Source organism: Dama dama, chromosome 29 (genome assembly GCF_033118175.1).
Source record: "Dama dama isolate Ldn47 chromosome 29, ASM3311817v1, whole genome shotgun sequence".
In the NCBI taxonomy this organism is placed as follows: domain Eukaryota; kingdom Metazoa; phylum Chordata; class Mammalia; order Artiodactyla; family Cervidae; genus Dama; species Dama dama.
In genome coordinates this window covers 32178323-32201358 of record NC_083709.1, presented here as the reverse complement: position 1 = coordinate 32201358, position 23036 = coordinate 32178323, and the positions used below count along the sequence as shown (strand labels likewise).

Genomic DNA, 23036 nt, shown 5'->3' with positions numbered 1-23036 from the left:
TATATAGCCTTGAAGTACTCCTTTTCCTATTTGGAAACAGTCTGTTCTATGTCCATGTCCAGATCTAACTGCTGCTTCCTGACCCGCATACAGATTTCTCAGGAGGCAGACCAGGTGGTCTGGTATTCCCATCTCTTTCAGAATTTTCCACAGTTTATTGTGATCCACACAGTCAAAGACTTTGGCATAGTCAATAAAGCAGAAATAGATGGTTTTTCTGAAACTCTCTTGCTTTTTTGATGATCCAGCGGATGTTGGCAATTTGATCTCTGGTTCCTCTGCCTTTTCTAAAAGCAGCTTGAACATCTGGAAGTTCATGGTTCACATATTGTTGAAGCTTGGCTTGGAGAATTTTGAGCATTACTTTGCTAGCATGTGAGATGAGTGCAATTGTGCAGTAGTTTGAGCATTCTTTGGGATTGCCTTTCTTTGGGATTGGAATGAAAACTGACCTTTTCTAGTCCTGTGGCCACTGCTGAGTTTTCCACATTTGCTGGTATATTGAGCTTAAAGATTGGCTATGTTGGTCTCCTCTGAACTCCAGCTGGGAAGATGGCAGGAAATTAGAAATCAAAGAACAGTTAGCTGTCCTGCCAATTTAAACACAAAGTAGCAAATACAGAAGTGAAGAAAAAACAATTCTCATTCACAGTATTGATTCTAGTAATGTGAAATGTATGTTCTTAGACCCATGTATTCATCTTCTTTTTCAATAATGGGAAAAAATAGATTTTCATTATTACATGCATTTGCTATTTTTCCTCTATTTTTATATCCTTAGCCATGGACATTTTATGACCTTATCATTTTTTCCAATGTATCAATTTCATACATTAAACCTATCCATTTTTCACTTCCATAAAATGAATTAATTATTTTTCTATTGTTTTATTATTTTTCTTGATGAAACATACTTGACTCATATACTTGTTTTTGATGAGCTACAAATGATGTATAATTTTAAAAATAAGGTAAAGTACTTTTCTCATGTTCTTTTATGTTCTTTACATGTTCTCATGTAAAATAAATTTTTTTATTCTTTTTAATTTAAAAAAAAATAATAGTAAAAATATATCTAAGACTTTCTCTGGAGCTGTTGTGGACAGTGTGGGGTCAGTTCATCTTCAGATAGTTCCTTGGTCTGTCTTGTACTTCTCAAGGTCTATAGGCCCCTTCCTATGTAGTCGGTGCTAGCTACAGGGTTTTAATCTATTGCACCTGTCACTTCCACAGCGGTTCCCTCTGTTTATTTAGCTTCTGTTTGCTGGTCTCTTCAGTGTCTAATTTCCGCCCTGACACAAGGGGCGGGTGGTGGTCACTTTTTTTAGGCTCTCTTGTTCAGTCGTGCTTTGGGGAGGGAGGAACACTGCGAACAAATCTCACTGGCGTGTGCTCACAGTGTCTCAGCCACACTGGTTTGCCCCCGCTCACGGCGTGTGTGCTTTCCCCGTCCACACTGCTCAGACTCTCGGTTGCTCTGCCGGGAACTGTCTGAGGCGGGCCCTGGTTTACATGCACTTCCCAGGTCTAAGCCGCTCAGGTCCAGGTTCTCGGGTACTCCACAAAGGCGCAGACTTGGTTGGGCCAGTGTTTTGCGCCCTCCCCAGGGCCGAGCCGCTCAGGTGGCCCGGTGCTAGGCACGCGTATTCACCCCAGGTGGAGGCTGCGGCTTACCCCCTCCCCGGTTCCAGCCGCTCGGTTATCTGGCCTTCTTACGTGTGCCCTGGGTCTATTCTGGGGAGCTGGTCTCTGCCTGTGACCCTCCCGGCGGATGTCGACCATCCAGAGCCCCAAGAAGTCTTGGTTAGCAGAGAAGTCTGCTTGCAGTTTGGTGGATGCCTCTCTGGGGCCGATTGCCCCCTTCCCGCTCTGGCTGCCCTCCTCTGCCCGTCTCCGGCGGGGAATGGGCCGGTCTGCAGCCGGCTGGCTCTGCTCAGTCCTTTGTCCTGTGAGCCTGCCTGGCTGTGTCTTAGGTTGGGGCTTTTCGCGGGGCTCGCGGGATAGCTATCCCACAGTCTGGGTTGCTATCTCAACCTAGTTCCCTCAGATTGCCCTCAGGGTATTCAGGCCCAGCCCTTACCCTAAGCAATGCACCTGCTCCTCCCTGTCCCTCCCCTGCTTGCAAGTGGGGGATGCCAGTGTCTGGGCTGCTGCTGCGCTGGGAGTTGCTGTTAGGCATGTAATCTGTGGGATTTCACCATTTATTTTTCCTTCCAGTTATTTTGCCCTCTGAGATTCCAAGGCTCACCACAGACCTGCCAGAGAGAGTGTTTCCTGGTGTTTGGAAACTTCTCTCTTTTTTAAGACTCCCTTCCCGGGAAGGATCTCTGTCCCTACCTCTTTTGTCTCTCTTTTTATCTTTTATATTTTGTCCTACCTCCTCTCGAAGACAATGGGCTGCCTTTCTGGGTGCCTGATGTCCTCTGCCAGCATTCAGAAGTTGTTCTGTGGAATTTGCTCCACATTCAAATGCTCTTTCCACGAATTTGTGGGGGAGAAAGTGGTCTCCCCATCCTATTCCTCCACCATCTTAGGACCACTTCCTCATGTTCTTGATAGTATTTCAGATCTAACATGGTTTCCAAGTAGGATTATGAATTTTTTGAGTTTTATTACACAAATAAGACACGGATTCATTTTCATCATTATATTTTAACTAAATGTAGAAACATTCCAGCATTAGGACTTCCAGTGATAACTTGTGAACTCCAAGAGGTATATTGTTTTCTTATGTGAAACATAATAACATCTAAAATCACATACAAGCTTTCCTTTGTGTTTCCCTCGTTTTATAGTTTTCTGCATGGTTGTTGTTGAGTCCATAAGTCGTTTCTGACTCTTTGCGTCCCCATGAACAGTAGCCTGCCAGGGTCCTCTGACAAGAATACTGGAGTGGGTTGTCATTTCCTTGTAGAGGGGATCTTCCCAACCTAGGGATGGAACCCACATATCTTGTCTCCTGCATTGGCAGGCAGATTCTTTACCACTAGTGCCATCTCATCTGTTAAATTGTAAGTTCACATAGAGTTTAATTTTAACTTAGAAAAGCATCAGGATTTAACATGGAAATGTTGTAGTCACAAATTCTATTTAAATGTTCTAATTGTTGAAACATTTCTTTTGTATTTAGAATATTACATTCTGTGTATCACAATTCAGATTGTATGCATGGAAAGCAAAACAGTGAGGGTTTTTTGGAATGAATACGCCAACCTCAATAAGTAAATTTTCCATTATAATAGAAATTTCAAAAATTCAAATTTTGAAAATCTTCAGCCATCATGTAAAACTGAATCTCTATAACATCTATTGTTTCCCTGATCTAAATTAACCACCTTTTTAGAGAACTAATTTGAGGCAGAGCTAAACCAGACCCCCCCCCCAAAAAAAATACGTATACATATATAGTTGTATCAACATTGAAAAAACGAAGATCATGGAATACAGTCCCATCACTTCATGGCAAATAGATGGGGAAAAAGTGGCAACACTGTCAGTTTTCATTTTCTTGGGACCCAAAATTACTGCAGACAGTGACGGCAGCCACAGAATTAAAAGACTCTTTCTCCTTGGAAGAAATTATATGAGAAACCTAGACAGTGCGTTAAAAAGCAGAGATACCATGTTGCCAACAAAGGTCCATGTAGTTAAAGTTATGGTTTTTCCAGTAGTCATGTATGGATGTGATTTGGACCATAAAGAAAGCTGAGCGCCGAAGAATTTATGTTTTTGAACTGTGGTACTGAAGAAGAGTCTTGAGAGTCCCTTGGACTGCAAGGAGATCCAACCAGTCCATCCTAAAGATCAACCCTGAATATTTATTGAAAGGACTGATGCTGAAGCTGAAGTTCTAATACTTTGGCCACCTGCTGAGAAGAAACCGACCCATTGAAAATGACCCTGATGCTGTGGAAGACTGAGGGCAGGAGGAGAAGGGGGCAACAGAGGATGAGATGGTTGCTTGGCATCACTGACTCAATGGACATGAATTTGAGCAAACTTGGGAGATAGTGAAGGACAGGGAAGCCTGGCGTGCTACAGTTCATGGGGTCTCAATCAGTCGGATATAACTAAGTGACTGAACAACAATATATACACATATATAAGTACACACACACTTGTACAATATGTATTAAATAAGTATACACATGTGTGTTGCTACTTTAAAATAAAAGGGTGAAAAGCAAATGCTTACTTGAATTGCTATCTTATCCTATATTATTTATTTTCCTGCACCATAAATGTTACCTCATCAGCAGGATAACAGCAAGAATAATTAAGTGACTGTTAGTGGTATTAATAGACTAAGCTTAGTAATGTGTCAAATATTTTATATAGTGTTTCATCAACTGTGATTAATTTTATCTAACTCTTTGTTGATACAAAAATTTGTTATAGTTTTTTGTCCTTGCACACAGCATGTGTGAGATATTTTTTGAAGATCATTTTCAGGAAGACTCTTCAACTTTCCGTTTCCAATATTTAGAAGATCAGGATGAGGCTCTTGAGCATGGACCCAGGTGGAAGACTCACTCATCACTTTTTCTTCAGTCATCCTCAAGTAGTTGAAAGGAACTGCCTGGTTATTCTTTTCTTGTCTCCCTCGGGTAATAAGGAAACAACCTGTAATGTGTCTACACTGTGGATATTTTCCTGTAGGCAATGCCTTTGGGGATCAGCTTGAATGTTTCTTGCAAACAGTTGATGATACTGTCAACTATGACTGGCATTCTTTTCATTTTCTGGAAGCTGAACTTGGAGAAAAAGCATTTGGGTCAGATTGTATTTTAACAAAGTGTGTGCAAGCAAGAACATTACTTGTTCCCTGCAATCCCTACCCAGAACTTCATTTGGACGAATAGTGCAAACGTGAAACGTGGTCTCATGCCCTGTCAAGGACAAACTAGCACGTGCCATTGGCACTTGTCATCTACCTACAAGGATTAAATCATGTGCTATTGCAGCTGCTGATTTTTAACACCTCTGGAAAGGAACTCAGGGTGGAAAGCAGAAGTGAGGTGAGCTGTGAGCAGGGAAAACTGGCAGAACAAGTCTTCAGAAGGCTAGATGTTTTCAGGAGCCCATTTTATGAACCCAATTCTTCTGTCTCCTCATATCTAGAAAAGCACGAAAATCCTTCATGGTGATGACTGCTTCTTGTGACTCCAAGAAACCTTCATGACACTGGCAGAAAACTTCCACAAAAAATAGGCACATGATTACATGTGTTCCCCCTTCACCAAATTCACATATATCGCTCTGTGTGTCTTTGGAACAGCTATCTGATGTGCTGTCTCCTGGGCTGCAGTCCTCATTTTGCCCCCCCAAAACTTAACTTTCAACTTTCATGTTGTGTATTTTTGAAATCAGCACTCTGAACTTATCTCTTCATCCATTCATCACCCAATAGTTTCCTAACTTGCTTGCAATGAGATTCCCATGAGGATATATCCAGGCCATGGAACATGAGAGGAAGTGCTCTCAACCTGTGTAGTCCTGGAGCTTGGAAACATCCCCTGTGAGACACCAGACTTCATCCATTTACTGCTGAGTGTACTAGATTCAAGTACCACAGACAAACTTGAAGTCACATGTTGATGATGGAAAAAGCCACAAAACAGAAGGTACCCATGTCTTTGAATCACCCTTTGAATGTGAGCAAACCAGAAGATTCACCTGATCCGGAAGGCCTGCGTTGTGCTCTTCAGAGAAGGAAAGATATGTTTCTATTATGATGAAAATCCACACAGTTTATTCTTTCCTTCCTATAGCACCTAGAAATAACTGAGAAAGATCTTTTAGAACAGAGGATCCTGAAAACCTGTCCATGAGAAAGAAACTCTGAACATTGAGTATAGAAAATACCAGCCTCTCAGACATCAAGAGATCTTTTAAATGATGATCAAAAGATCTTTATACAAGAAAAGATATTCTGTTCTGCTGTCCACACCTGTTTCTGGAAAGTCATGATGTTCATTTCAGTTTTCAGTGCCTGAGGAAGTATGAGTGGCAATTGCTTTGGAACAGGAAGCAAACAATAATGGAATTCATTAGCGAGTGTTACAAAAATAAACATCTTTATTGTTGACATTTCTTTAAGGATTCTTACATGAGGGAAAGGCACTTTTAATTTCCACTCTGACAGCCTCTCAGGCAAACTGGCTGTATTCCTGCTCCCTGAGGTAGAGATGGATGCCATGGAAATACTCCCTGGCAGGAAGTCCCAAATGAGAACAGCACAGATGGTCTCCTTCCACCTGCTCCAATTGTTTCAGGCTCTGATCCGGGCTGTAGAGGAGTTTATCCAGCAGGGTGTTGTTCCAAGTAGCACGGCTGTCTCCGTGGTGAAGAGTTGGAAGCTCTGCTGGAGCATCAGATAGTGGTTGCAGGGGCCCTGAGTCATCTGCATTGGAGTGATCATCTCTCTTTTCCAAGGAAATCTGAAGTCGGCCTGTCATTGAGGCGCGACTGAGAGCGGATCCTTTGCATCTGTTTCAAGCGTTTGAAGATATCCTTGTTTTTCTGGCAGTGGATCCCAGGCACGTTTCAGCGAAGAGAGCAAGCAGGGATGCAGCAGAGCATCACTCCTTCCACCAGCAAGTGGATGTGGGCCATAGAGAATGTCAGTGATTCTGCAGACGGCCGGGAGGGGGCGCGCGAGCACCGCGAAACGACGAGCAAACGGTTCTGAGATGGAACCGCAGACCGCCTGCTTCTCCAGGCGATGGCGAGAGCGCGCTCGCTGTGGTTCGATCGCTTCTGCTTTCGAATCTCAGTCTTGGGAGAGCTTGCAGTTGACTCGCGTGGGGCTGCTGGAGAGACAGGATGCAAAGTTTCCAGAGAGCTTTTTATAGGAGCACTGATTCAGGGGTGCGCATATCACTAGCCCTTTTGTGGAAAAGGCCCGGTTTCCGCTGTGCTGAGTAGGGAGCCAGAATATTGCGTTTTCGGAAACATCGCCTGAGTAGTGGGCTTCCTTGTATTTTAAATTCCTCAAAGTCAGGGGCCGGAAACTACTACTCTGCAGGCTTCTTTTGCAATGAATGTCTCCAAGGTGCTCTGCAATTTTTAATATTTGTTGTCACATAAATCAAGTTAACATGGAAACTGCCACGTTGACTTTGTTTCATAAATAATTTATTTCCCATAAAAAAGTTTAAATAAATAAATAATGCATACATCAATTTTAAAAATAGCTTACAGTCTTTAACTGTCTATTGAAGTCCAGTGCATCGCATTGTCAGTTACTTCAAGAGCCTCTGCTGGCTGAAGAGTCTCATGTCAAAGTCACATTGTCCATTCCCAGAGCCACAGGTGGGGAGATGTTCAGTCAAGGAGGTAACCCGTTAGTCTCTTCAGGACAGAAAAGTTCCTGAGCATTTCTGCTTTCACGACTGTCCAGGCACAGCTGTTGTACTCCATGGACTTCAGGTACTGCCCAAGGTTGAAGTAATATTTCTTCAGGTGAAGAACGGTCGAGTCTCCTATAGTGAAGTTTTCCTTCTGCATGATTTCCTTCTGGATTGGCTCCAGATGATCCATCTGCCCTTGGAGTTCCACAAGGAGGTCCTCAATGATGGTCTCAGACCAGCCAGTGCTGGAGAAGTCTGTGGTGAGAATACCGAAGATCTGCTGGAGCATCTCATAGATGACCAATACGGCATCTTCCTTCTGGAACTGCTGTGCTTGCCTCATCTCCTCAGGGACCTGGAAGTCCATCCTGACCTCGAGGCAATGTTGAGGAGTTGAAGGTAACTGCCGCAGGAGTTTCTGACACATGTTAATGCTCCTCCTTTGTTGGAATCGAAGCAAGCTGTAGCTTGTGGAAAGAACTGTGGTGGAGAAACACAGCAGGAGAGCTATCCGGAGGAGGCACCAGTAGGTCATGATGAAAACAGGCACAGGGCTGCCTGTTCTGCTAGTAGATGCTGAAGCTCAGTCTTCAAGAGTTTGCAGAGTGAGTGTCCTTCCGCCTTGAGTGTAGCGGAATGGCCCTTCATTCTTCTTGAAAGGAATTTTCCACTTTCCATTCTCCCTTTTAGTTTTCTCGTGTCGTTTCAACAATTAGTTACCTCTAAAACTCTTTTTCTTTTAAGCTCCTTGCTTTTCATACAATGTGGAAGAATTTCTAATGTTTTTGTAGATTTTCAGTGACTTGCTAAATGCTAAAAAAAAATAGGCTAATCAATTTGAATTACAGCAAGTTTCTTTCATTGGGAAAAGATCTTTGTTTTTATTTTTTTATATTGTTAGATTCTGTGAAAGGGTCTTTATTTCTAAGAGTTTATGATTTTAGAAAAAAATTTATTTTTTATGTCTAAAATAGAATGGTGTAAGTTAAGTTCATCTGAAATATTTTGTAGGCTTCAACCATAAGCAGCAAGATATTACATAACTTTGTCAGCCAAAATTTATTGCTTTATTTGACAATCTCTAACTATCCCAAATATAACGAAAAAGTAAAGATTAAGTAATATGTCTGTGCAGGCAAATGAATGTTACACAGACTATGCATAAAAGTCCATGAGTCCTCTTGTAGGGATCCTTTGTAAGAATTGCTGAGGCCCGATGAATATTTATTTTGTACATACTTCAAATAATCTAAATATCTGATTTTGCACACTAGGGTGAGGATGCAGCAAGCAGGAAAATTCTTTGCTCTTCACCTTGTAGAACTGCTTGTACATGAACTTTTCCTCATAATGAACGAATATCTGTGAGATAGGATTCTTGGGTATTTTCATAATTTACTTTGAAAGAATTGAATAAATGTTACTATAATTTTTACCCTTTCTTTTCTCACATTTAAATTTTTTCTATAAGGAATTCATTTTTTGGTATTAGAAAATAAAAAGCACCTACTTATGTTCAAAAGCAGGGCATAAAATTGTAGATACAATGCAACTATGTAAAAGTATATAGGAAAATAATAAACTAAAGGAAATATACTAACATTTTTATAGTAATTATGTTTGACTTGTGAAACTAAATGGTGATTTTTATCCTTTATGTGATTTTTCAATATGCTACCAGAGAATGTATTCAGCACTGCTCAGAAGAAATATAATTTCTTAAAATTTTTAAGAAATTTAAAATTTTCTAGTAGCCACATCAAAAGAGGAAAAAGAAACAAGTGAGGTTAATTTTAACAGTGTATGTTATTGAACATGAAATATCCAAATGTTATCATTTCAACACATACCAATATAAAATTAATAATGAGATAGTTACATCATCTTTTTCATAGTTCCTTCAAAATATAGTACATATTTTTACAGTCGTAGTACAGCTAACATTGGACTAGTCAAGTGCTCACTTGGCCTCTTGTTAGTTGATGTCATGGTGGCCAGCACAGCTCAAGATAGAGGAAGCAGCTTGATCAGAGAGCCAGGAGAATTCCCGAGTTTGCAGGAACCACCCAGAAGGAGCTTCAAGTTGTGGACAAGTTATGTACTAAGAATCAAGGGGATTAATGGTGGAAAATTAGCTCAAGATGTATTCAGGACACTCTTGAATGCTAGAGTATGCTTTGTACTTAATTTGAGAAGTCTTCAAGCAGAGAGGGCACTAGGTTGTGCCCTGGACAGAAGAATGGGCACAGATGTTGTTGGGAACTGAAGCAGGGAGAAGTCCTGCCCAGGTGCTCTCGTGGCTGTAGAGACTGGAAATAAAGACCAGAGTGAGGAACTGGAAGAAGGGGGTGGGTGTGGAATTGTAAAGAATTTCTTCTGCTTTCTTCCCTTTGTCCTCCTCCCATGTCCTGCTGTTGTGTTCATGAACTGCTTCCTAATCGGTCTCTTTCAATTGCCTCCATGGAGTTTGTACCACCTTTCAATTGCCTTCATGGAGTTTATATTGATTTTTGTCAGTAGAATTAATTTTGCTATGAAAATCCTTGTATGTATTCTTTGTTGCACATTTGTATAGCCTTCTATTGGGTATATGGCCTAGGATGATGTAATGGGGTAATAGAATGTGCATATGTTCAGATTTAGTAGGTAATAACAAACATATTTTCCAAATGTTTGCACCAATTTATATTCTCGCTATCAGAGAATGGGATGTTAGTTACATTACTTTCTTTTCAACACTTGGTATTGCCTGTCTTCTTAATTTTAGCCATTCTAGTGAAGCATAGTGATGTCTTATTACAGTTTTAACTCATATTGCCTAATTGTTTCTAAGGTTCAACACAATTTTCATATGCTTATTGACCATTTTGAGTATTTTCTTTGTGAGGGGGCTGTTCAAATACCTTGCTGACTGTCTCAGGTAATTTTTTTCTATCTAAAGATGATATAATTGGGTACATACAAAATATAAACTATTAGAATTTTAAAATAAATTTAACAAGTCACCAAAAAGAAGTTCAATTTTAAAACCAATCACTCTTTTTGCACTAGCAATAAAAATTGGAAATTGACATTTCAAAATGATACCACTGGTAAGAACATAAAAAGTCTATTACTGAGAAATTGTCACAGCCTGGAGGTGCCTAAGGAAACATGGAAATTAATAAAATGTGCCATTCTAAACAGCATCCCAGAACAGAAAAACAATATTGGGTAGAAACTAAGGTGATCTGGGAATTCCCTTGAGTTTCAGTGGCTGGAACTCCATGCTTTCAGTGTAGGGCACCCACGTTGGATCTCTGGTTGGGAATCTATTTAATAAGATCCCACAGTTCTCATAGCCTTAAATAAATAAATAAGTAAAAATGAAGTTACTCTAAACAACGGGGGTGAATGGGTAGGTGGGGGAATAAGGAAATCTGAATAAAGTGTAGATTTCAGGTTTTTTTTTAAAGTAGCTTTGACAGGACACTTTATCTTCACCTTTAACCTCAGCTGAAATTTCAATACTTTGGCCACTTGTTGCAAAGAACTGACTCATTCGAAAAACCCTAATGCTGGGAAAGATTAAAGGCAGGAGGAGAAGGGGACAACAGAGGATGAGATGGTTGGATGGCATCACCGACTTGATGGACATGAGTTTGAGCAAGCTCTGGGAGTTGATGATGGACAGGGAAGCCTGGCGTGCTGCAGTGCATGGGGTTGCAAAGAATTGGACATGAGTGAGCAACTGAACTGACAAGTCTATAATTTCATTTTTGATTCGTATTAGATGGCCAGAAGCCAGTGAAAAATATAACAGTTTTTTCTCTTACATTGAGACAGTATGTTTTAAATCTTGATCATTAATGAGGATTAAGCAACTTCTCTTTTTGTAAGGGAGCAAGGGACATGTAAGCACATGATGAGGTGGAAGGGAGATATTTATTCATATCTTCCCTCAGTGAGGAGGGAAATCAGAGTGTGCAATAGGAAACTGCCAAGGTCACCTCCTCCTGAGAAACACACAGTTATTTAGTTCACAAATTTTACTTAGCAAACATTTCTTAACCATGTCATAAAGAAAAACAAATATTTCCATTTTCTTGAACTATTTTAAAACTGTCTCTCAATAAATTTTTGCTGCTAGTTTTATTATGTGTCTTGCACATTCTTTCTGAGGTTTATTCCAATATATTTATGCTTTATTATTGTTGCAAGTATTAATGAAATATTTTCATGACATTTGCTATTTTTTAAATAGCAACTTTAAATAGAAAGTAGAGATAGAAAACTTTGCTACTAAGTTATCCTTGCATTTTCATACACACACACATATGAAAATAACTAATTTTGTTTTTTTCTCTGGCCAGCTTTACAAACATTATATAAACATATTGGGTTAATTTTTTTAAATTTTTAGATAAACAAATACATTGCCTGTAAATAAAAAAGTTAAAGGACCTAAAATGTCAAGTCTAATGACCATATGGAGCAACTGCTGTTTGGTGTGTTAATTTGTACAACTACTTTCAAAAACATTATCTAGGAAAGTTGAAAATATGCATGGCCTATGACCCAGTAAATACACTCTTGATTTTAACCTAAAAAGAATCATGTAAATCTGCATCAGGATATAAGTAAAGAATATTCAGACCAACAATATTCGCAACAGTTGCAAACTAGAAACAACCCAAATATCCCTTAAAATTGTATGAATAATATGTTACCTATGCTTACACTAGGGTTGCTAATAACAATAAAATGTAAGAAACACAACTAAATGCACAAACATAGTAGTGAGTAAAAGAACCTCCACTCAAAAGAAAACATATACCATTTATACAAATTTAAAAATAGGCCAAACTAGACTGGAGACATTTTGCTCAGCAACCTGGAGAGCTCCTGTGTAGCTTCAGGACCACGATGGAAAGTCTGTCTCCAGCTTGAGGGAAGAGCGTGTCTTCGCACCTTCCAGCTGCGGCCCGGTTCTCGCCCTCTCTCAGCACCTGGGCTGACTCTGCCCAGGCCGGGGTTGCCATGTGCTCACAGCCGACAGCTGGGGGCCAGCGCCCCTCCTCAGCCTCCCACCGGGTGTGGGGATGGACAATGTGCAGAGAGATCTGAGTGCCCCTCCTCTCACTCCTCTCTTCCCTTTGGGCTTTCCTGGTGGCTCAGCTGGTAAAGAATCCGACTCCAATGCAGGAGACCTGGGTTTGATCCCTGGGTTGGGAAGATTCCCTGGAGAGGGAAATCCCCCTCCAGAATTCTGGCCTGGAGAATTCCATGGACTGGACTGCATAGTCCACGGGGTCACGTGGTCACGTGTCGTATAGTCAGACACAACTGAGTGACTTTCACTTTCTCTTTTCCCTTCACTTACACTCTGTACGTCTTTCATACACCTTGCACTAGACTCATTGCCCAGTGTTTGTCCTTCTCACTTCAGAATCAAGCTGGAACTAGGTACTTGGCTGGGGGCCCTCTGCCTAGCTCTCCTAACTCCTCCAGAACATACCCAACCAGAGGATCCTACACTCTGCATCCCGTCACCCTCAGAATGCTCTCATCAGAGGGTCAATGGCCCAGGAACAGGCAGGAGTAGCCCACACCTTGTCTCTCACTATTTGCTGCCAGACCTGCTGCTGTTGGACACTCAGACTGGCCCTTTCAGAACATGCCCATCTGCATCAAGCCTGCATTTACTTTTCCCTTCAGATCCCAGGCTGTCCTATGAGCTGGACTCATTTAATTCTCACTATCATTGTCAGGGCTGCATTGAGTCCGGCCAACCTAAGGTTGAGAAGAGAGTTAAAAGGACAACACATTGGCTGCAGCTGCTGAACAAGCCTCATCAGGCCCCTGCCCCACCCAGCTGCCCCACCCACTCTAACTGTGTGAGTTCTGGGTGAGTTTCCTGTCTCTGAGGCAGTTTCCGAATCTTCTTTAAGGTGAAATAGCCCAAAGCAAAGCCCTCTACATACTTAAAGCCGACAAGTGACTTGAGTTTTGTTACATCATCAGAGATTGTGTAATGAACCCCAGAAGGCAAAAATAGCAATGAAGCTGATGCAATAAGTGAAAAGGAAACTAAATGCAAGCTGCCAAACGGGATTTCAGGATCCAGGCTGGGAATCCCCTCTGGCCCGGCCTCCTGGCTGGGTTGAGTGCACAGCGCAGGGCATCCTCCTGACTGTCTCCCAGACGCCTGTGTCTTCCTGGCTGAAACTCTGAGCTCCTAAACTCCAGGGAGAACCAAGAATCCAGTGAGGGTGGGGGTGAGTCCTTGTAGGCAGCTGGGCTGTGTGCCACGTAGGAATGTTTCTGTCTAGAACTCTGGGTATTGTTGCAACAGGCTTGGCCTCGTCATCCCAGTGAATGGCTATTTCTCCTCTTGCTGTGCAGTGGGTGAGCTGCAGGAATCTGTCTCTGAACAGCTGTCTGGGAACTGCCTCATCTTCCTGACCACAGACCCAGAACATTGGAAAATAATCTTCTAACCAGATTCAAATAGAAGAGCTAATATGTAAGGAGTACTTGGCAAGTGTCTGGTACCATTCTGAGCACGTTCTATAAATTACAGCAAAGAAACTGGGAGGACCATTGGGAAGTTGGGGGGTTCTGCAGGATTGCCCGAAGGAGAGGTATCAGCAAGTTCTGAGGACTTTGGGCGATCGGTGCATTTTAAACATTGAGTATTGAAACTTTGATTTTTGTGTTTTGCCATTTTTTCCCCCTTTTCTTTTCTACTCTTTTTTTATGAAGTCAGTTAAAAATGTGCATTTATTGCCATGAGTGCCTAGGTGGGGGACTCCAAATCACGTGTGCCGCTGAGATATCTACACAGCAGTATAACACTCTTCTCCCACCTCCTGTGTTGTTCCTGGGGAGGACAGTCTAGTTAAAGTCAGAGAAGGGAGAAACATTTGTACAATATATGGTGGATTTTCTGGGTCAGAAGGAAATATTCAATATAAAAGACTTTGATTTTTCTTATTTTTCCTTATTGACCCTTTTCTCCCTTCTTTAAAAATTTTAATTATGTGTATACCTTAAAACTATCAACTGAATTGTTCTAAAGTTCACTGAAAACATTGTTGGAGAACAGTATCACTGAGATGATCTGCTAAAAGGAAAGTATGGTGCACCTATAATAATCTGGCTGCTCATTTGAGTTCTGATTTCCCTAAAATTTTTGAGTTTGCCTGTGTATGTGATTCTCACTCTTCTCTACCAACTACAGTTGCCTCAGTCATTGTGCAATACAATCTCATCTCCTTACATATTCATTGAGAAGTGATATCCTACCACGTATTCAGGGAGAATGAGGCTGCAATGATTTTTGAACCTTGTAAAGATACATCTTTATTGAATCTGTAAGATACAGATTATTTGTAATAATATTGATGGTAGCAACCTTTAATTATATACAACCTCTCAGGAAAGTGTTTTACAAACACTTTGTTTAATCTCTACAACTTCCCTTTGAGGGAATTACGATAATTATTTATATGATTGCAAATAAGGAGGGCTTCCCTAGTGGCTCAGATGGTAAATTATCTGCCTGCAATGCAAGAGACCCGAGTTCAATCCCTGAGTTGGGAAGATCCCCTGGAGAAGGAAATGCTACCCACTCCAGTATTCTTGCCTTGAGAATTCCATGGACCGAGGAGACTGTCAGGAGACAGACAGTACATGCAGTTGCAAAGAGTTGGACACAACTGATTGACGTACTTGCAAATAAGGAAACTGAAAACTCAGAGAGGTTACTTAATTTGCCATGATTAATTATATAAGCGGTATTTTACCACTATGCTGTTCTGTGTCCTTGTTACTTCTCATTTATCTTAAGCATCTCCTTTAGCTATACTCTGTACAGCTGGAATTAAGTAATTTATCTAATTATGTAACATCTGATTACCCTAATAGACTATAAGGCAGTAATGCCACATCTGGAGTGTCCAGCAAGTGGTCATTGTTCAGTCACTAAGTCATGTCCAGCTCTTTGAGACCCCATGGACTGTAGCCTACCAAGCTTCTCTGTCCATGGGAATTTCCAGGCAAGAATACTGGAGTAGGTTGCCATTTCCTTCTCCAGGGGATCTTACCAAATCAGGGATCAAACCCATGTCACCTACACTGGCAGGAGGATTCTTTATCACTGAGCCTCCAGGGAAGTCCTCACTCTGTCCCAGAGCCAGTTCTAAGAGAACCACATACTCCGAAGAGTGAGTACATGTAGAATTTGAAGACTGTGTCAGAAAATGATAATCTTCTGAAAACAAAGATAGTAAATTTTTTTTTAAGCAACAAATATTTTTATTAGTTGGAGGCTAATTACTTTACAATATTGTAGTGGTTTTTGCCATACATTGACATGAATCAGCCATGGATTTACATGTGTTCCCTATCCTGAACCCCCCTCCCACCTCCCTCCCCATCCCATCCCTCTTGGTCTTCCCAGTGCACCAGCCCTGAGCACTTGTCTCATGCATCCAACCTGGACTGGCAATCTGTTTCACCCTTGATAGTATACATGTTTCAATGCTATTCTCTCAGATCATCCCACCCTTGCCATCTCCCATGGAGTCCAAAAGACTGTTCTATAGATCTGTGTCTCTTTTTCTGTCTTGCATATAGGGTTATTGTTACCATCTTTCTAAATTCCATATATATGCATTAGTATAATGTATTGGTGTTTATCTTTCTGGCTTACTTCACTCTGTATAATGGGCTCCAGTTTCATCCATCTCATTAGAACTGATTCAAATGTATTCTTTTTAATGGCTGAGTAATATTCAATTGTGTATATGTACCATAGCTTTCTTATCCATTCATCTGCTGATGGGCATCTAGGTTGCTTCCATGTCCTGGCTATTATAAACAGTGCTGCAATGAACATTAGGGTACATGTGTCTCTTTCAGTTCTAGTTTCCTCGGTGTGTATGCCCAGGAGTAAGAGTAAAGTTTAAATGGATACTTTGTCCTTCAGGATAATTTCTAAAAATATTATCTCAGATGGGAACAACTTCAGTGAAAGTGACCAAAGGTCCAGTTTAAGTGAAAGTGAAAACTGCTCAGCTGTGTCTTACTGTTTGTGACCCCCATGGACTATATATACAGTCCATGGAATTCTCCAGGCTAGAATACAGGAGTGGGTAGCCTTTCCCTTCTCCAGGGGATCTTTCCAGCCCAGGTCTCCTGCATTACGGGCAGATTCTTTACCAGCTAAGCCACCAGGGAAGCTCAAGAATACTGGAGTGGGTAGCCTATCCCTTCTCCAGCAGGCGTTCCCGACCTCGTAATCAAACCGGGATCTCCTACATTGCAGGTGGATTCCATAGAGCTCAACAAAACACCACCTAAAAGACAAGACTGGAAGTAAGCAAGTGTAAGGGGAACTGTATCCTCTTCAATTGTATTGTTGTAATGATTGTAATGTCTTTGGAATGGGTGAATGGCACTTTTGTGACAAAGAAGAATGGGAATTGGAAAGTAAGAGTTTGCTAAGTATTTCTCTAAGAGAGGAAGCACATTGTCAGAGGAGAGGGCTGGATCCGGTGCTTAAGACAGTGGACACAGGGGCAAGACTGCCTGGGTTATGCCCCAGCTTCAGTCTGCATTGGCTATGTGACCTTCAGCACCTCAGTTTTCTCCCCAGTTATATGGAAATGATAATCATATCTATTCCACTGGCTTGTTGTGATGATTGGATGACCTAACATATTTCTAACAATGCCTGGACAAGTAAGCAGGCATTATCTAGCTGTTCCCATGTGGGGCAAAATTCACACATCCAGCTATGGGCACTGGATAGAATTTCCCTGAGAAGACCTCTTCTCTTCCTTTAATTCTCAGCTCACTTCTAATCTCATCTCTTATGTGAACATGGCGCCCTGTCCAAATGACTAACATCTAGTAGTTTCCAGATAACAGCTGACCTCTCGCACATGAATAAAGTGGCTGTCCAGTCTATACCCCAGTCTCTTTTCAGTGTGAGTTAATAGGACTACATCCTCAGAACTGATAACCTCCATAGAGAGTGAAAACTGTAAACAGACGAATAAATAAATAGATTCTTAGATTTAGCAAAGCTGACAACTAGCCTTTTAGGTTAACACTCTGCCTAGGAGCCTGCTGCCCTGCTCTGGCTCTGTCTGCAGCTAAACAATCTCACATGGTATCAGGGGACATTCAGCTTTGAAGGATCCAATATGTTATTCTTTTCTTTTGTGTGCCGTTTCTCAAGGATTCTCTATTCCTTATAAGTTCCTGGAAAACAGGAGTGAGCAGAGCTGCACGCAGTTCTCAGGACTGAGATTATGAGATAGCGCACCTGCTTGGACTCCCTTCAGTGACTCCCTTCAGTGACCTTACTTAAATGTAATCAGTTATGTCCCTCTTACTCAAGATATCGAATGCTTTTTGGCCCTTTGAAGATTGTTATTTGCTTGGCTTTGTTTTTGCTCAATTTTTTTTTTACTGCCTAAAGCTGCCTTGTATGACGATATACAAACATGCATTTCTGCAAATAAAGCACCCTTATTTCACTCGAGACTTGGGTCCCCTGCGTCCCTCTTCTCGTCAACTCCAGTCCCCAGGTCCTGGTCTACAAAGACCGTGACAACATGGGGTGGTCTAAAATCTGTCACTCTGTAGAGCTCTTCATCCCTGATTTGTAGTTAAGTGACATTTTGTCATTTGGACAGAGAAGACTATCTTTGTCACTTTTTTTTTTCAATATCAGTGTTTACTTTCCATTTGTCTTTGTGCACTACTTTTTCACAACTTAATTTTACTTTCCAGGAATGTTCAATGAGGGAGGAAAGTTTTGATATCTTGAAAAATCACAGAGGAAATATATTACCTCTTCTTTTCACTTACATTTTCTCTTCCCTTTTTTTTCAACAAACCTCAAAGTGGAAATAGAAAAGATTGCAAGATCCTTAGGACAGCTTTTGCAAATTGAAACTGCAAATGCCAAGCAAGAGGTAACAATATGAAAATTATATAAATGTAGCAAATAAAAAATTGGCTGCTTAACCATTGGAAAGATCCCCTGGAGAAGGAAATGGCAACCCACTCCAGTACTGTTGCTGGGAGAACCCTATGGACAAAGGAGCCTGGCAGTCTGCAGTCCATGGGATTCCAAGGAGTCAGACACGACTTAGTGACTGAAAAACAACAACAGCAATTGCATGGACACAGCTAGGACAATGGTGCTGGCTAAGACAAAGAGGTTGCCAAAAAGCAGCAAGACATTCTAATTGCTTGAACACCTGGACAGATGTGGTGGCTACACTTTACTCTTCTTGAGGGTAACATTGGAGGTTTAATCATCTTGATATAGCCTGAGTTCAGCATAATGATTGGCACAGAATAAGTGTTCAGAAATTTTCTCAATTAAAGAGGGTTAATGAAACCGAATTTGACAAATTATAAATTCTGCAGCAGAGCCAAAGGTGAGATCCATGCATATAAAGCTCAGGTATCTTTCACACCTAATTAGCTCTTCCAAGAGTGTATCTAGAGGCAGGAGAAAGAAGACCTTTTAAAAGAAGCCTAGCAAATTTTCCTTCAAAGTTGATCTTATCAGGAAGTAAGACCCAGATAACTATCACTAATTCAAAGTTGTTAAGATGATAAGCATTCCATTGAATTAGAACTTGGATGCCTGCCTGATGAGAGAGGAAGACTCCACCCTGGGAAGGATGGGCCCCATACTGGCTGTGAAGAGGTACTTCAGGGAATCCATGTCTACCTGAAAGAGAAGGAATACAATGACTCTGCCTGGGAAATCGTCAGAGTGGAAATCACGCGGCACTTTCTCTGTGTTAACAAACTCCTAAGAAAACTCAGGAAGTAAGAAGGAACCTATCTTTTTGACTTTTCATACTGTTAATTGGGTTCTCAAGGCAAGAATACTGAAGTAGTTTGCCATTCCCTTCTCCAGTGGACCAGGTTTTGTCAGAACTCTCCACCATGACCCATCCATCTTGGGTGGCCCTACACTACATGGCTTGTAGTTTCATCGAGTTAGACAAGGCTGTGGTCCATGTGATCAGATTGGTTAGTTTTCTGTGATTGTGGTTTTCTGTCTGTCTGCCCTCTGATGGAGAAAGATAAGAGGCTTATGGAAGCTTCCTGATGGGAGAGACTGACTGAGGGGGAAGCTGGGTCTTGTTCTGAAACTTGTTCTGAAACTCCAATACTTTGGCTACCTGATGTGAAGAACTGACTCATTTGAAAACAACCTGATGCTGGGAAAGATTGAAGGTGGGAGGAGAAGGGGATGACAAGAGGATGAGATAGTTGAATGGCTTCACCGACTCGATGGACATGAGTTTGAGTGGGCTCCAGGAATTGGTGATGGACAGAGAGGCCTGGTGTGCTGCAGTCCATGGGGTCACAGAGTCAGACATGACTGAGTGACTGAACTGAACTGAAGAAGGAAATCGACTCAGTGACTAGTGTCCTAGCTCAGACACTTCATTGTTCAGTCATTTCCAAAACTGTGATTTCTGCCTCAGCTATGAAATAGTTTGAGTCACACTTGGTATCTTCAGTAATATGGAGAACATTGATATCCAACTCTTCTCAGAGGGGGAGGAAATTTAACTGATGCCCTGTGACTGAATCTCATTTTAGAAAATATGTATATTTGTATGTATGTATGTTATATACCTATTTGCATTAATTTATTCATTTTTATGGTATGTGCATTTATAGGTTGTATTTTTAATATAATGTTATGCCACATTTTCTTTAATAAAACTTACATTTTTACTTTTAAAATTTATTTTAAAATATTTTTCTGCTTCCTCTTTTTGAAACCTTTCCCAAAGTCCTTCTGCTGCAAACTACTTTTATGGAATGGTGTTGTGCGCTTCATTTCTTTACTTGTTGGCCTTGGGGAGAGAGTCTTGAGTATGAGAGGCAGAGGCCCTGAACTTACAAAGCTTACATTGGAGCAAAGGCCACTGCTGTGAAAACAGTAGTTACGAAGTAATTAGATATTTACATTCAAGATCTGAGCCACAAAAAAAAAAAAAAAAGATCTGAGCCACACAGGAGAAGCAAAAGATGCTTATGACTGTGAGTATTCTCGGTAGCTCATCAGTTCCAGAGTGCCAAAGAATTGATGCTTTTGAACTGTGGTGCTGGTGAAGACTCTTGAGAGCCCTTTGGACTGCAGGGGGATCAAACCAGTCCATCCTAAAGGAAGTCAGTCCTGAATATTAATTGGAAGGACTGATGCTGAAGCTGAAGCTACAGTACTTTGGTTATCTGATGCAAAGAGCCAACTCATTGGAAAAGACCTTGATAATGGGCAAGAATGAAAGCAGGAGGAGAAGGGGATGACAGAGGATGAGATGGTTGGATGGCATCACCAACTCAATGGACATGAGTTTGAGCAAACTCCAGGAGATATTGAAGGACAGGGAAGCCTGGTGTGCTGTAGTCCATGGGTTCGCAAGGAGTTGAACATGAGTTAGTGACTGAACAACAGTTTCTGGAGGGTTTCCCTAGTGCCTCAGTGGTAAAGAATCCACCTGCCAATGCAGGAGATACAAGTTCGATCCCTGATCCTAGAAAATTCCCTAGAGAAGGAAATGGCAACCCACTCTAGTATTCTTGCCTGGAAAGCCCCCAGGGACAGAGGAGTCTGGTGGGCTATAGTTCATGGGGTTGCAAAGATTCAAATAGGACTTAGCAACTGAACAGTGACAATAATTTCTGGAACAAGACCACAGAGTTGGGCCATACTGATGCATAGAAATATGTCATGTAATGACCTTGGAGATACGGAAAAGGGCCCACTGATAGACTTTGTGAAAGATGTTAGATTTTATCTTAAGAGCCAAGGAAGTTACTCTACAACTTAAAGGTTATAGAGTGACTTTAACCAGAGCAGGTGCAAGGAAATTCATTAAACCAGCAGTTGTTTAAGTGTGGTCTGTAGAGCCCTGTGGATCCCCAAGACACTTTAAGGGGACTCATGAAGTCAAAATGATTGTTATATCTTTATATAATGATATCAAGACCTTATTTGCTTTTTCACCACATTAACAACTTCTACGGGTGGTGCAAAAACAGTGGTGGGTAAGACTGCAGGTGCCTAAGTGTTGATCAAAGCCATGGGACCTAAATGTCTTAGTAATTCTCATAGTTTTCACTACAATCTTCTCGAAGTAGAAAAAAAAATTCCAGTTTCACTTAAGAATACCTTTAGTGGAGGAGGAGCTAAGATGACGGAGGAATAGGATGGGGAGACCACTTTCTCCCCCACAAATTCATCAAAAGAACATTAGAATGCCAAGCAAACTCCACAAAACAACTTCTGAATGCTGGCAGAGGACATCAGGCACCCAGAAAAGCAACCCATTGTCTTCGAAAGGAGGTAGGACAAAATATAAAAGATAAAAAGAGAGACAAAAGAGTTAGGGACGGAGATCCATCCCAGGAAGGGAGTCTTAAAAAAGAGAGAAGTTTCCAAACCAGGAAACCCTCTCACCGATGGGTCTGGGGGAAGTTTTCAAATCTCAGAGGGCAACCTAACTGGGAGGAAAAATAAATAAATAAAACCCACAGATTACATGCCTAAAGGCAACTCCCAGCAGAAAAGTACCCCAGACACTCACATCCACCACCAGCAAGTGGGAGCTGAATGGAGAGGAATGGGTGGCATTGCTTAGCGTAAGGACTGGGCCTGAATGCCCTGAGGGCAATCTGAGGGAGCTAATGTGAGATAGCAACCTAAACTGTGGGATAGCAATAGAGAGAGAGAATTAACCTGTGAAAAGCCCTAACCTAAGGCACTGCTGGGCTGTTCACTGAACAAAGGACTGAGCAATACCAGAGAAGAGCTAGTGGGCTGTGGGCCAGCCCATCCCCTGCTGGAGGCAGACAGGAGGCGGGCGCCAGCCAGAGCCAGAAAGGGGCAAACTCGGCCCCAGAGAGGGCACCCCCTACCAAACTGCAAACAGGCTTCCAGTTTCTAACCAAAGACTTCCTGAGATTCTGGGTGGTTGACATCTGCCGGGAGGGTCGCAGCCAGTGATCAGCTCCCAGAAGAGACACAAGGCGCACCAGATGGGGCGCGCGGGGAAACTGAGGCGGGGACGGGGAGGGGAGAAGTCGCGCTGCACCTGAGGAGAGTGCGCTCTCAAGCTCCTGGCTGCCTGAGCTGCTCGGACCATACCGGAACAGCACAAAACGCAGGCCCAACCGAGTCTGCGTCTTTGTGGAGTACCTCAGAACCTGAACCTGAGTGACTTAGACCTGGGAAGTGCACGCAAATCAGGGCCTGCTCCCTGTAGAGCGGCCTGAAGCCTGAGCAGTGTAGATGGGGAAAGCACACACGCCATGAGCCGGGGCAAACCCAGTGTGCCCGGAACACTGCGAGTGCTCCCCACACACACCAGTGATATTTGTCTGCAGCACCCCTCCCTCCCCACAGCAAGACTGAACAAGCGAACCTACACAAGAGACCACCTCTGGCCCCTTGTGTCAGGGTGGAAATTAGACACTGAAGAGACCTGCAAACAGAAGCCAAATAAACAAAGGGAACTGCTTTAGAAGTGACCGGTGCAACAGATAAAATCCCTGTAGTTAACACTGACTACACTGGAAGGGGCCTGAAACTGAACTGGACCCACACTGCCTGCAACAGCTCCAGAAAAATTCCTAGATATATTTTTACTA

The 23036-nt window shown here is 42.0% G+C and overlaps 1 protein-coding gene and 1 pseudogene across 1 annotated transcript; both read right to left on the bottom strand.

Annotated features, from left to right (window-relative positions):
* Positions 1 to 6095: 6095 nt before the first annotated feature.
* LOC133048748 (interferon alpha-H-like) lies at positions 6096 to 6615 on the bottom strand (annotated as a pseudogene).
* A 711-nt stretch (positions 6616 to 7326) lies between these two features.
* LOC133048954 (interferon beta-2-like) lies at positions 7327 to 7949 on the bottom strand. Its single transcript, XM_061132933.1, has one exon. The coding sequence runs from the start codon at positions 7885 to 7887 to the stop codon at positions 7327 to 7329; it is 561 nt and encodes a 186-aa protein (XP_060988916.1). The 5' UTR covers positions 7888 to 7949.
* Positions 7950 to 23036: the final 15087 nt, after the last annotated feature.